This window comes from Hipposideros armiger, unplaced genomic scaffold (assembly GCF_001890085.2).
Source record: "Hipposideros armiger isolate ML-2016 unplaced genomic scaffold, ASM189008v1 scaffold_7, whole genome shotgun sequence".
NCBI classification, from domain to species: domain Eukaryota; kingdom Metazoa; phylum Chordata; class Mammalia; order Chiroptera; family Hipposideridae; genus Hipposideros; species Hipposideros armiger.
Genome location: NW_017731357.1, coordinates 6,209,176 through 6,222,873, shown reverse-complemented (window position 1 = coordinate 6,222,873; position 13,698 = coordinate 6,209,176). Strand labels below are relative to the sequence as shown.

The window sequence follows — 13,698 nt, the reverse complement described above, 5'->3', positions numbered from 1 at the left end:
TTACCCCTCTTGATATGTCCATTGGAAATACTATTTTCTGGATTTCGTTTCTAAAGTCTGAAGTGTTTTATATTCTGACTGGTAACATGTATCCCCCGGTTGACAGTCCTCATTTCACTAGGTTTGCCTGTAGGATTTATGGAAAGATATGATCTATCCTAAGATACAAGGTGTGATTAAAAAATAGGCTAAATGTTTAAATAAAAAGATTGATTACTGTAAAAGACACATTGCCATTAATCCCCCTCAAAATACTCTCCCTCACTTTGAACACACTTATTCCGTCATTCTTGCCACTTTCTGAAGCAGTTCTGAAAGTCCTCTTTCCTGAGTGTCTTTAGTTGCGCTGTTGTGGCTGCCACCATGTCCTGAATCCATTCAAAACATTTACCTTTCATGGTCATTTTGACTTTGGGGAAGAACCAGAAGTCGCATGGTGCCAGATCCGGTGAATAAGGTGGGTGAGGACACACCGTAATGTTTTTACTTGACAGAAATTGCTGAACCAGAAGTGATGTGTGACCTGGAGCCTTTCCATTGTGATCACAAAATATGGTGAATGCTGTTGCCAAGTGCCATCCAACAGAAAAGCAGGGATCTTCAATAGGGAAGCAGCACGCCAAACCTTATTAACAGTGTGTGACAAGTTTCGACTTGTTCAGTGTAGTCAGTCGGGTGTGAGCTATGGTTGAGAGAAGGTGTGTTTTAAAGTGCCATAAATCATCCTCTATCATGACAACGTCCTGTGTCACACATCACTTCTGGTATATGGCAATTTCTGTCAAATAAAAACATGACAGNAGGGCAGTGTCACTGGCCCTCATATGTGGGATCCGAACCGGGGCCCTCTGGCATCCCAAGCCAGCTCTTAACCAACGTGCCACTCGGCCGGCCCTAAGCTTTCATTATTTAATGAAAATTTAAAACCAGTTTTATGAAAAATGCTATCAGACCTCTGTATATGGGAATTAATCTGTAGAACATAACTTATAATTTTGGATTCTTCTTGCAGAGAGTGTATATGGTGGGGAAGGCAAACTCAGTTTTTGAAGATCTTTCAGTAACGTTACGACAGCTCCGAAATCGCCTGTTTCAAGAAAACTCCGTGCTCAATTCACTTCCCCTCAATTCTCTGAGTAGGAACAATGAAGTAAGTACAGTTATTGAATGAGTAAATTAATATCATTACTAGCTTCCCATTTCTTGTGCTCCTGACTTTAGAGCAAACGACATTTTAGAAAATGACAAGTTTTCAAATAGATGGTGATGGAAGGAGAACTGACTCTGGGTGGTGAACACACAATGGGATATATAGATGATGTATTACAGAATTGTACACCTCAAACCTATGTAACCTGGGGCGGCCAGTGCTCTTTTTTTTTTAAGATTTTATTGGGGAATTGAGGGAGGGGAACAGACAAGTTGCTGCTCTTTTGTTCTTCAGTCTAGTTGTGGAGGACGTCGCTTCACTGGCCCATGTTGGTATTATCATTGCACTCTTCCCGGGCGAGGCAGTTGCTCGCCAACCATTGGACGGCGGCTCATGGCAGCTCACGAAAACTCATGCCCTCTGCCGGCCAACCCCACTGCAGCCTACGCCATCGCCGGTGACTCTTGGCAGCCCAGCTCGAGGTCGAGCTGTTGTTCACCATCTTAGCTGTAGAGGGCACAGTGTCACTGGCCCTCATGTGAGATCCAAACCGGGGCCCTGCTGCTCAGAGCCTGCGTCCCAAGCCAACTCTAACCAATGCGCCCATCGGCTGACCCTAGAGCAAGTGCTTTTAACAACAAGGTTGCTGTTCCGATTCCTGCATGAGATGGTGGGCTTCCCCCCGCCACCCCACCCACCCCCTGCAACTAGAGTGGGAATGGCGACTGGACTTGGAGCTGAGCTGCGCCCTCCACAATTAGATTGAGAACAGTGACTTCACTTGGAGCTGATGGGTCCTGGAAAAAACACTGTTCCCTAATAAAGTTTAAAAAAAAAAAACAACCTATGTAACTTTACTAACAATTGTCACCCCAATAAACTTTCATTAGAAAAAAAAAGAAGGAAAGTTTTACAGATTTACTCCTGGAATAGATTCTTTTTTCCTTTAGTGTCATTTTCTTATGAATCTCATGAATAAACTGACTCTTTGTGAGTTGAGCTGTAGTAGTGTAAATAGTACTACATTCTGGCATGAGGGTCGCCACCAGTTAATCCAGACAAACCAGAAATCACAGTATTTACTTGGTGGCTGGTGGAGCTGTGTTGATCTAGTAATGTGGGAGCTATAGTCACTGCCACTTCTGATGTGTTGCCTCATTTTTCTCGTTCATCCTTGACACTGCAGTGGAGGGAGCCACCCTTACTTTTGACTCTGCCAATTTCACCACCCACTCATGCACCCTCTTAACCACATGGCATGCCACCTTTCTGGCACTCTCCCCTCTACCTACTATGGTTGACCAGGACCACTGTCTTTTATTTTTCTATGTGGAACATGTTCAAGGGATGTGAGCAAACTAGGCCATTGACAGGACCTCGCTGCAGTGTGCCACGATATTCTGATGCCCTGAGGGAAAACCACTGTAAAGTTTGGATGCTTTATCATAGCTTTACCGGAAATATGGTTATTGAGTGGTACTCACTGTGCTGAGGAATGACCATCACCTCTTAGAAAAGAATGTTTTGTATGCATTTTCAACTGAAATGAACCTACCAAATGGAGGACAGTTGCATACATTCACTTACATGGTTAACATTTGTAATATCCTGTGTCTTACTTGAAAAATGGCAAATACAGATCTCTGGTGCATATTTTCAGTAATGCTCATTTCTTTCCACTCTGCAGGTTGATCTGCTCTTTCTTTCTGAACTGCAAGTTCTACATGATATTTCAAGTTTGGTAAGTAGGGTGCTGTAATTTTTCAGTTCTATTTACTTTGGTTCCAGAAATCACTTCTAGAGAATCTTTGAATGAGAGTGAAACCAACTGAAAAGTTTGATCAGGTATGCCCTAGATTTATGATACCATGAAAGTTCAGGAACTAGTGGTGGTGTTGGAAATTTTGAACTCATCTCATGTTACAAATTACTTTGCATTTCTACTCTTAGGAGACAGTAAGTATATTCTCCAAGAATACAGGCCTTGGGTGGGCCACCCTAGCTGTAGCCCCAACTTGGCTGTTGACATCTTGTCAGACATTAAGACTTAACTCCTATATCTAAAATAGAATAACAGTTTGGACTAATAATGCTGTTGACCAAGTCAGGAAGGGAATAAATCTGCCTGAACGGTATTTTTTTTTTCAAAAATCCTCCTGTGACTGAAATAGAAAAGTTTACCTGTTTGCTATCTACTGAAGTTGCTGCCCAACTTTTTCAGTGGGGTTGGTTTGGAAGTCTGGGAGCACAGTGCTGGGGGCGGCGAAATGGTCCAGGAGGGCACATGGAAGGTGTCTGCTCTCTGAGCAGTGATGGCTCATGTTCTCCTGGGATCAGACTGGTCCAGCCACCTGTTCTTTCATACCCTGGCCCATATCTGAAGTTTTTAAATTAAGGAATTTAAAAAAACTTCTATTAAATATTCAGGGAGTCCTATAGTGGCTCTTAAAAATGAAATTTATGTTGGATTTGTTTTATTGGAAAGTTTCATTTGCCACCATTTTTAGACTATTTGTATATTGTGGCACACTAGTGTGGCTCTGCTCAGCCTAGTTTAGTTAGGCATATAACTTCAACTGGCTGTGTTTGACATTATCTACTTCCTTTTGTTCTCTTAAGTTGTCTCGACATAAGCATCTAGCCAAGGATCATTCTCCTGATTTGTATTCACTGGAGCTGGCGGGTTTGGATGAAATTGGAAAACATTACGGGCAAGACTCTGAACAATTCAGAGATGCTTCTAAGATCCTTGTTGATGCTCTGCAAAAGGTAAATTATGGATGGGTTATGAGAGGTTAGAGTATGACCATTTTGCTTTTAGCCTCTTAATGGAAAAATCTACTAAGTGAAATACTATTGATTGAAGTCTTGCTTACTTCTTTGGAGAACCTGTAATTTTAGTGACCAAGAATGAGGTAGGCCAAAGATGTATGTTGGCATGTCTCTAATGCTGGCAGAGGCAGCACAGGATATGATGGATAACTCCAGCAGTCCCTTTTTTCTTTTTATCATGGTACAATATACATAAAACTTACCATTTTAACTACTTTTAAGTGTACAGTCCTGTGGCATTAAGTACATTGACATTTTTGTGCAGCTATCACCACCATCCATTGCCAGAACTTTCATCTTCCATAACTGAAACTCTGTCCCCCTTAAACACTATAACATAACCAAAGGGGAACATCTAGCACAGTACCAGACATTTAGCAGATATGTAATAAATGCTGATTTTCTCCTGTTCTTGAAGTTACTGACCTGCAACTCTTCAGTGTGGCATTACTAAAGTTAAATCTTTGTATCTGTTTGTGATTAACCAGAGATTTCTTAGGAAGTTTCCTTCCTTTCCTTTTCCTACTTCCTGTCTCCCAATTTATATGCCAATAAATCAGACTCTTCTTAAAGTAATTTTATTTTGAACATTTGAATGTATGTTGAAGCTTAACGGTTTTCTGAATATTTTAACATAATCAAAGCCTTTAAGACTTGCCTATTTTAAGACAGTGTAATTCATGAGCCAATAGGTAAGTGTATGTTGTTCTTGTAGGTGCACAGAAGCTTTCCAAATAATTTTAATAAATATGCATTTGAGATTCCTAGTAATGTCAGTAATTTCAGTTTGCAGATGACATGTATAGTCTTTATGGTGGGAATGCAGTGGTAGAGCTAGTGACTGTCAGATCATTCGACACATCACTTGTGAGGAAGACAAGGACTATCCTTGAGGCAAAAGAACAGGTGAGTACATTTTTAGATCTTGCTTTAAAATTGTGAAATTAACTTTTTTAAAAAACCACTAAATCCTGTATCATCTATGGGCAGCATGAATGAGCAGTCAGTAAATCTGAAAAACAATTTCAATTAAAACAAGGCTTCCTATTCTCATAGGTATGTGTGTTTTGCCAGCGATGCTCAGCTCTTTGGGGTTGTAATCGGATAATGCAAGAGTTCTGAGTTAGGTATCAAAGTAAATCCGTTGAAGCCGATAATTCAAATATTGGTATTATAAGGAGCCATCAGAATTAATGTGAGGGAGTAGTGTGGCGCTCTCAGCCTGGGGGCTCTGCTTTTCCAGGAGGTAGCTATTCTGTCTTTGTGTACAGCCCCTCATTTTCCAAAATCCACTGTGTGCACTCTAATTTGATTTACTTCTACAATTTTTTGGCTTGGATCTTTCTTTGATTTTAAGCATTTAGAGGGTTATAAGCAAGGGTGCTGGGCATGGTTCAACACACGTGTGTGTGTGTGTGTGTGTGTGTGCGCGCGCGCGTGCGCGTGTGTACACACACATGCGCATACACAAGAGCGGCAGTGTGGATACGCTAAAACATCTTGAGGCCAAGAACATTATTGATAGTTGGCCTCATCTCTTAGAGCAGATTCCCAGTCATTTATACACACTCCCCTTTGTATCCATTTGCAGCCCCACCCTGTTCAGTTTTACTGATCACAGTGTGGGACTTAGAGTAAGACTGTCAAAGGTAATGCCTGTTCAAGATAATCTAGACATGACTAGTTTCAGATGGTTTCATTCTAAATTGGAATGGAAGGATCATGTCAGGCTAGACAACCTGAAAATTTTTCTGATTTATAGAGCATCCAGAAATGCTGGGTAAAAAAATAAACACCTTTTTGAGAGCTTTTTCTCTCTCAAGAAAGTAAGGGAAATTCTTGAGAAAATAAAGTGGAACTTGAAAACTGTAGTAATAAGGCAGCCCTAGGAACATTTCTATTTGGGTTACCGAGAGACTGGAAACAAGGCCTTTGGTCCTTGAATGTGGTGGTGGTGAGGGATTTGGAACTGACGCCTCCATGTAAAGCTGGGACCCTGAAAGGAGTGTGCCCTCAGTAAGAAAACAACCTGCCCACCAGCAAAGGGAGACAGGCAGCTTGGGCTCTGTGTAGTCACAGTAGGTACTGGGGGTGGGAATGTCACTTGGGAAATTCTTAACCACAGGACCACCTTTGTGTGGGTTTGGGGCTCAATTTTATATTACCTGCAAGTCCCAGAAAGCCCCAGGCCAAGAAATAAACACATACCCTCTAAGCCCGGTCCCAGGCTGGTAAGACCTGTGGTGCCCAGAAGTAAATATAAAACCTCTCTGGCAGGACACATCCTTCACACAAGCCATAGTGGGGAGGGGACCCCCACGGACTCCCCAAATGTGAGTTCAGAACATTGTAAACCACAGATGGAGCCAATCTACCGTGTGTGGTAGCTAAAGCATGAAATGGCAGAATTAGACCCCCCAGAACTTCAAGTAATAGAATATGGGTATAGGACATAAAATAACCATTTAAACTGATTTAAGAAATAAAAGAGGTAGTGAATTAACATTTTATATATACTGGGGGTGCCAAAAAATGTACACATTTTAAGAGATGTTATCTATGTATTACTTTTCAACATTGAATTATGGTAGCACTATGTAGTATGACATTCGCTCAAAAGATGGCGTTAATCAAATGAATGCTAGTGTCATTCATTGTATTACAATTTTAATAGTTTTTTCCTTTCCTAAAAATGTATACATTTTTTGGCACCTTCTGTATAATCTAAAATCTAAGATTTATTTTTTTGTTATACCTAATAGACTAAAACGAATACTTTGAAATGGGAGGTTGGCACCAAACATTCCTGGGATTCCATTCTGCCTGTACCTCCAGTCTCTGATTCACTACCTGTTGTCCACTTGAATCATTCTCCTCTATCCATGTCTGCCCCTCAATTCTATACTGACAGTCTTGCCCGCTTCACAGAGAAAAGAGGCTTTCAGCTCGAGCTTTCTTTTTAGGGTGATAAAATCTTCTAAAAGTAGATTGTGATGATGACTGTAACTCTGTAAATATAGGAAAATTTACTGAATGTACACTTAGAGTACTCTCAAGGGTGAGATCCTTTAACATTTGCTCAGCTCTAAGCTCCCCACATATAAATGCACATGTCTGTGTAGCCATCCTCTCCAGTTGAAATCACTATCTTCCTTTAGGTTAAAGAGTATCTTCCTTTAGGTTAAAGAGAAACGTTGAGTGCTTGCCGCATGCCAGGCACTGGGGCTGTGGGGTTCCAGTCTCTCCTTCATACTCACTGCCAGGCCCCCTGCCCGGCCCCTTGCCCTCATTTCTCTCATCTCACTGACTCAGCTCCTTGCTTTCCAGCCTGCCCTTCCCAGATCCATTCTACATGGTCATCAAAGTTTTAAGACAAACCTGATCATGTTACTTCCTGACTGAAACGGGGTCAGTAGCTTCCTGTTGCCCATAGACTGAAGGCCAGGTTCTCCATAGCTTCCCTGCCTCCAGCTTCAGTTCCTGCTATTTTCCTACATGTTTTTATTCAAGTAAAACAAGTTTTACTTGAATGAACTAAGTTTCCCAAACACTGCCTTTGCCAGAAAGGATTACATTTCTCAATGCCTTTGCACAGGCCTGGAATCGACTCCACCCCCAAGGCCCAGCACGGATCTCTTCAAAACAAAGATGTGGTTGACTGAACCATCATTTGTTTCTCTTTTTAAAATAAAATAAAAAAATTTTTAAGTCGATCATACATAAATACACTCATGTGCCACTTACCAAAGAGGATACATTCTGAGAAATGCATCATTAGGTGATTTTGGCATTGTGCAAACATCACAGAGTGCACCTACACAAACCTAGATGGTTCAGCCTCCTACTCACCTAGGCCATAAACCTGTACGGCATGTTACTGTACTGAATACTGTAGGCAATTGTAATTTGTTGTGCTCTGATGTTAAAACGGCTATGAGGTCACTAGGCGATAGGATTTTTTTCAGCACCATTACAGTCTTATGGGACCACCGTTGTATATATGGTCTATTGTTGAGTGAAATGTCATTAAGCAGCACATGACTGTGTGTGACATGTAATACTAGTTAAAGAATACAAAGAATTTTAACACTATATAGATGCAGAGAATACTTGTTCCTCTGAAGCTCTGTCTTATCCCTTCACTCTCCCTGTCTAGAGATAATTGCTGTCCCGAATATTATGTTCATCATTCCCTTGCTTTTCTTTACAGTTTGCCTACATGTATTTATCCGTAAACAGTGTTGTTTGGTTTTGTGTGTTATTTGAATTTTATAGAAATGGAATCATACTATATGCATTTTTTGTGTTCTTTGCTCAGTATTCCTTTTAAGAGTCATGCAGCTGATAAACGTATCTGTAATGCAGTCATTTTACAGCTATGTGTTCCATTGTATGGATGTGCCACAGCTATCCATTCTGTTGATGTACATCCTTGTCCATGTCTCATGATATACATATGGAAGTTTCCCCTAGGGTATGAACTTGCTGGATCATAGGATATGGACACTACACACCTTCAACTTTATTGGTATTGCCAAATTTTCTCAAGCAGTTGAACTGCTAGTTTATGCTTCCCCAGCAGCACACGTTATTTTCATGAAGGCCACCCTTCTCGATTCCTCCTAGTAAAAGCTCTTATGCCACTTAGGAATAAATGTCTGTTAGATAAATGAATTATAGCTACTCCATCGGGATAATTTCCTATTTTAAAATTCTTCCCTCTTGATTTTCTTTCTTTTCTTCATTATAGAAGAACCCACCAAATCCCTATAACCTTGCATATAAGTATAATTTGGAGTATGCAGTGATTTTCAACATGGTACTTTGGATAATGATCGCCTTGGCCTTGGCTGTGATTATCACCTCTTACAATATTTGGAACATGGATCCTGGATATGATAGCATCATTTATAGGATGACAAACCAGAAGATTCGAATGGATTGAATTTTCCTTATGCCTAACTTAGAAAAAGCATTTGGAAATTGGCTGTTTTGTTAAAATAAAACTTTTAGTGGAGTTTAAAGTAGATAGTATACTTTAAATTTTTTAAAAAGTAAAGTTTGTTCTCTATTTTGTGTGTGCCTGTGAAGTTGTTCTAGAGTTAATTATAGTATTGACCTTCATTGATTTGTGTGATGTAGATTCCATAATATGCTCAATTATGATATAACCATTTAATACAATTTCATTCCATTTAATATTTGGAAATAATGCACTGAAATAAATGTAAAACATTTAGAATAGCTTGTGTTATTTATGTTGGGAAAATGCACTGAATTTATTAGAGAAACATATGAATGCTTAATTTCCTTACACAGGATAGGTTAAAATGATATTTGGGCAGTTATATACTATGAACCATTTGTAAATGTCTTAATTTGATGTAAATATCTGAAACAAAAGGTTTCTAACTTAGAACAGCCCTAAAATATGAATGTGCATATACAGTCACTTAGATTAGAACTGCATCTGATTGACAGAGGATAGCTGTTTTTTAACCTGTTTTGAAAGCTTGGTGATCTGAATGGTCTAGTGCGGATATTAAAAATACTACATTGATCTAAGAAGAAACTAGCTTTGTGGAGTTATAGATGCTTATAATTATACACACAAAAACAAATATTTGGGGGCTATTTTGGGGCATGGATATAAAAATCTTTTTATTTCAATAACTTTTCCCCCTGTGTAAGTTACTACGGTTTGTGGTACAACATCATTCTATAGAATATTAAGTGAAAGTAGATGCTCCCTACTTTTCATGTGGAAGTGGACCAATGTCTATAGAGTCACAAATAAAGTTAATGATTCCAAATTTGTGTCATTTCAATACTAAATCTATTTTATGTTGTAAAACCATAACTAAACAGGGTTTTATTTAATCAGAATTGTCTGTTTTGTTATACAGCTGGTTTCATGCTTTTTCAAAAAATTGGTTTAAAATTGTAGGTAACTATTTTCTGGTTACTGTATTTTAAATTTTATTTATTTATTTATTTATTTATTTATTTAAATTGGGGAACAGTGTGGTGTTTTTGCAGGACCCGTCAGCTCCAAGTCAAGTAGTTGTTTCAATCTAGTTGTGGAGGGTGCAGCTCAGTGGCCCATGTGGGATCAAACCAGCAACCTTGGTAGTATGAGCACTGCGCTCTAACCAACTGAGCTAACCGGCCACTCCGAAAATAATTGTTAATTTTTCAATTACAGTTGACAAACAATATAATATTAGTTTCAGGTGTACAACATAGTGATTAGACATTTATGTGACCTATGAAATGATCACCCTAATAAATCTAGTCCCCATCTGATACCACATATACTTATTGCAATATTATTGACAGTATTCCTTATGCTATACTTTCCATCCCCATGACTACTTTGTAATTACCAATTTGTACTTCTATATCCCTTCCCCTTTTTCATACATCCCCCAAAACTTCCTCCCATCTGGCAACCATGAAAATGTTCTCTGTATGAGTTACTTTTACTTTACTTTTTTTTTTTTGGTATTATTTGTATGAGTTACTTTTGTTTGTTCGTTTATTTTGTTCTTCAGGTTCCACATATAAGTGAAATCATATGGCATTTGTCTTTCTATGTCTCACTCCACTCAGCACAATCCATCCATGTTTTTGCAGCTGGCAAGATTTCATCCTTTTTTATGGCTGAATAACATTCCATTGTGTATATGTACCACCTCTTCTTTATCCATTCATCTATTGATGGATGCTCAGGTTGCCTCCATATCTTGGCTATTGTAATAATGCTGCAATGAACATGGATGTACATATCCCATTGAAATAGTGTTTGGGGATTCTTTGGATAAATACCCAGAAGTGGGATTACTGGGTCCTTTGTCTCTTGTTATAGCCTTTGTTTTAAAGTCTACTTTATCTGGTATAAATATTGCTACCCAACTTTTTTTTTTTTTCATTTCCATTTTCATGAAATATCTTCCATCCCTTTACTTTCAGGCTGTGTCTTTTGATCTGAAGTGAGTTTCTTGTAGGCAGCATATGAGTATGTAGAGTTTTGTTTTCTTACCCATTCAGCCACCCTGTGTCTTCTGTTTGGAGCATTATAATCCATTTACACTTAAAGTAATTGTTCATAGACATGTAGTTATTGCGATTTTGTTATTCATATTTTTTATCTTTTCTTCTTAAAGAAGTTCCTTTAACATTTCCTGTGATACTGGTTTTTTGGTTATGAACTCCTTTAGCTTTATCTCGTCTGGGAAGCTCTTTATCTCTTCCTCAATTTTAAATGATAGCTTTGCTGGGTCGAATAATCTTGGTTGTAGGTCCTCGCTTTTCATCACTGAATATTTCGTGCCAATCCCTTCTGGCCTGCAAAGTTTCTGTTGGGAAATCAGCTGACAGTTATGGGGGCTCCCTTGTAGGTAACTAACTGCTTTTCTCTTGCTGCTTTTAAGATTCTTTGTCTTTAACCTTTGGCACTTTAATTATGATGTGTCTTGGTGTGGGCCTCTTTGTGTTCATCTTGTTTGAGATTCTGCACTTCCTGGGCTTGTATATTAATTTCCTTCACCAGGTTAGGGAAGTTTTCCATCATTATTTCTTCAAATAGGTTTTCAATTCCTTGCTCTCTCTCCTCCTTTTGGTACCCCTATGATGCAGATGTTGGTACACTTGATATTGTCCCAGAGGCCCCTTAAACTCCTAACTTTGTGGATTCTTTTTCTTTTTGCTGTTCTGTTTGGGTGTTTTCTGCTACCTATCTTCTAAATCACTGGTTGGATCTTCTGCTTCATCTAATTTGTTGATTGCCTATAATATCTTCTTCATTTCTGTTATTTTATCCTTTATTTCTGACTGGTTCTTTTTTATGTTTTCCATCTCCATTTTTATGCTTCCTAACTCTTGACGTTCTCCCTGAGATCATTGAGCATTCTTATAACCAGTGTTTGGAACTCTGCATCTGATAGATTGCTTATCTCCATTTCGCTTAGTTCTTTTTCTGGAGCTTTGTTCTTTCATTTGGGACATGTTTGTCTCCTCATTTTGGTGCTTTCCTGTGTTTGTTTCTATGTATTAGGGATGCTATGTCTCCGGGTGCTTTCCTGTGTTTGTTTCTATGTATTAGGGATGCTATGTCTCCCAGTCTTAGTAGAGTGGCCTTATGTAGTGGGTGTCTTGTGGGGCTGTGGTAATCTCCCTTGTCACATGAGCCAGGTGCTCCATGTGTATCCCATGTGTGCCCACCTGTTGTAGTTGAGCCTTGATTGCTGTTGGCATGTCAATGCAAAGGACTGATCCTCGGGCTGACTGGTTGTGAGGACTGGCCATGAATACAGTGGAGGAGCCTTTGGGTGTATCATTTGTGGTTAGGTGGTGCTTTGGGGTGGTTTGGAGCAGGTGTGTTGGTTCTGGTGTCTCTAGGGAGTGGCTCTGGTGCAGGTCAAGATCAGCTGCTTCCTCTGCCCTGTCCTAGGCCAGTCGGTATGAGCTACAAACCATCTGAAGATGGTCGCCACTTTTGCTGGGCTTGGAGGTGCCTAGGAGAGGCTAAGCTGCTGAGGTCGGCTGCTACTAATGCCAGGCTTGGGGCTGCTTAGCAAGAGGCATGGGGCATACCAAGGACAGATGCTGCTTGTTTGGGGTTTGTGAACCTCAGAGATTTTAGGAAAGTCTGCAGCATGAGTGGCTTGGGTGGCCCCGCAAGTTAGGTGGGGTGGAGGTCTCAAGGAATCCCCAGGGCAGGGCGAACGGTGTTAGCTAGGTTGATGGAGTCTCATATGGTACCCGCCTGTGCATGTAAGCTGGGAGGGGGGGCTCAATAAAGGAGCATTAGCTTCTGCCAGCACTTCTGTCCAGGAGAAAATTGCCCCTCTAGCCCTTGCTCTGGAATCAGACAACTCAGTTCCTCCCTGTATGTTCCTGGCACCTTTTGAGCTGCTGCCCCAGTGCTGGAACTCAGAGCGAGTGAGTCCATCAGCAAGTAAGTATATATGTAGGCCCTTTAAGAGGAATGTCTGGGACTCCAGCAGCCCTCCTTCTCAGCCACAATCTCTGGTTTTCACAGCTAAAAGTTATGGGGACTTCTCTCCCTGACACTAACCCTGGGCTGGGGAGCCTGGTGCAGGACAGGGACCCCTTACTCCTCTGGAGGGACTTCTTAAGCTGATATATCCCTTCCAATTTTTAATCACCACACATGGGTATGGGACCAGCCTGTTCTGTGTCTCCACCCCTCCTACCAGTCTCAACGTGGCTTCTTTATATCCTTAATTATAGGACTTTGGTTCAGTTGGACTTGAGGCAATTCTCAATGATGGTTCTGTAGTTTAGCTGTAAGTTTGATGTGGTTGTGGGAGGAGGCTAGCATAGCGTTTACTCCTCCATCTTGACTGGAAGTCTGATCCTTTTTTTTTTTTTGGTACCTTTGTTTATTGTCACTGCCTCCTGAGATTGTACCAAATAAAAGGTAGACACTTTAATTACCACTCCTGTTATTGAATTTATACAGAATATATGATAAATTCACACTAAACTTTAGGTAGGAAAGGCTTAAATTTCCCTATAGCATTTTAAAAGATGAATAAACAACTAATTCGTTAGAATATGAAGGACTATCTAAAGTGAAGGCTTAAAGGTTTTACTTTTCTTAAAAACTTACACATTAGAATTTAAAATTTCATGATGATGTAGCTAAATTATTTTAGTATGAGAGCTGTACTGCCCTGCTTCTGAGGACC

General features: G+C 40.0%; 1 protein-coding gene across 1 annotated transcript; it reads left to right on the top strand.

The window, feature by feature from the left end:
- The first annotated feature begins 1,013 nt into the window (after positions 1-1,013).
- Positions 1,014-9,795, top strand: ATP6AP2 (ATPase H+ transporting accessory protein 2). The gene is made up of 5 exons (XM_019650041.1): positions 1,014-1,150; positions 2,838-2,891; positions 3,770-3,919; positions 4,769-4,888; positions 8,733-9,795. The coding sequence occupies exons 1-5, from the start codon at positions 1,022-1,024 to the stop codon at positions 8,925-8,927; spliced, it is 648 nt and encodes a 215-aa protein (XP_019505586.1). The 5' UTR covers positions 1,014-1,021; the 3' UTR covers positions 8,928-9,795.
- Positions 9,796-13,698: the final 3,903 nt, after the last annotated feature.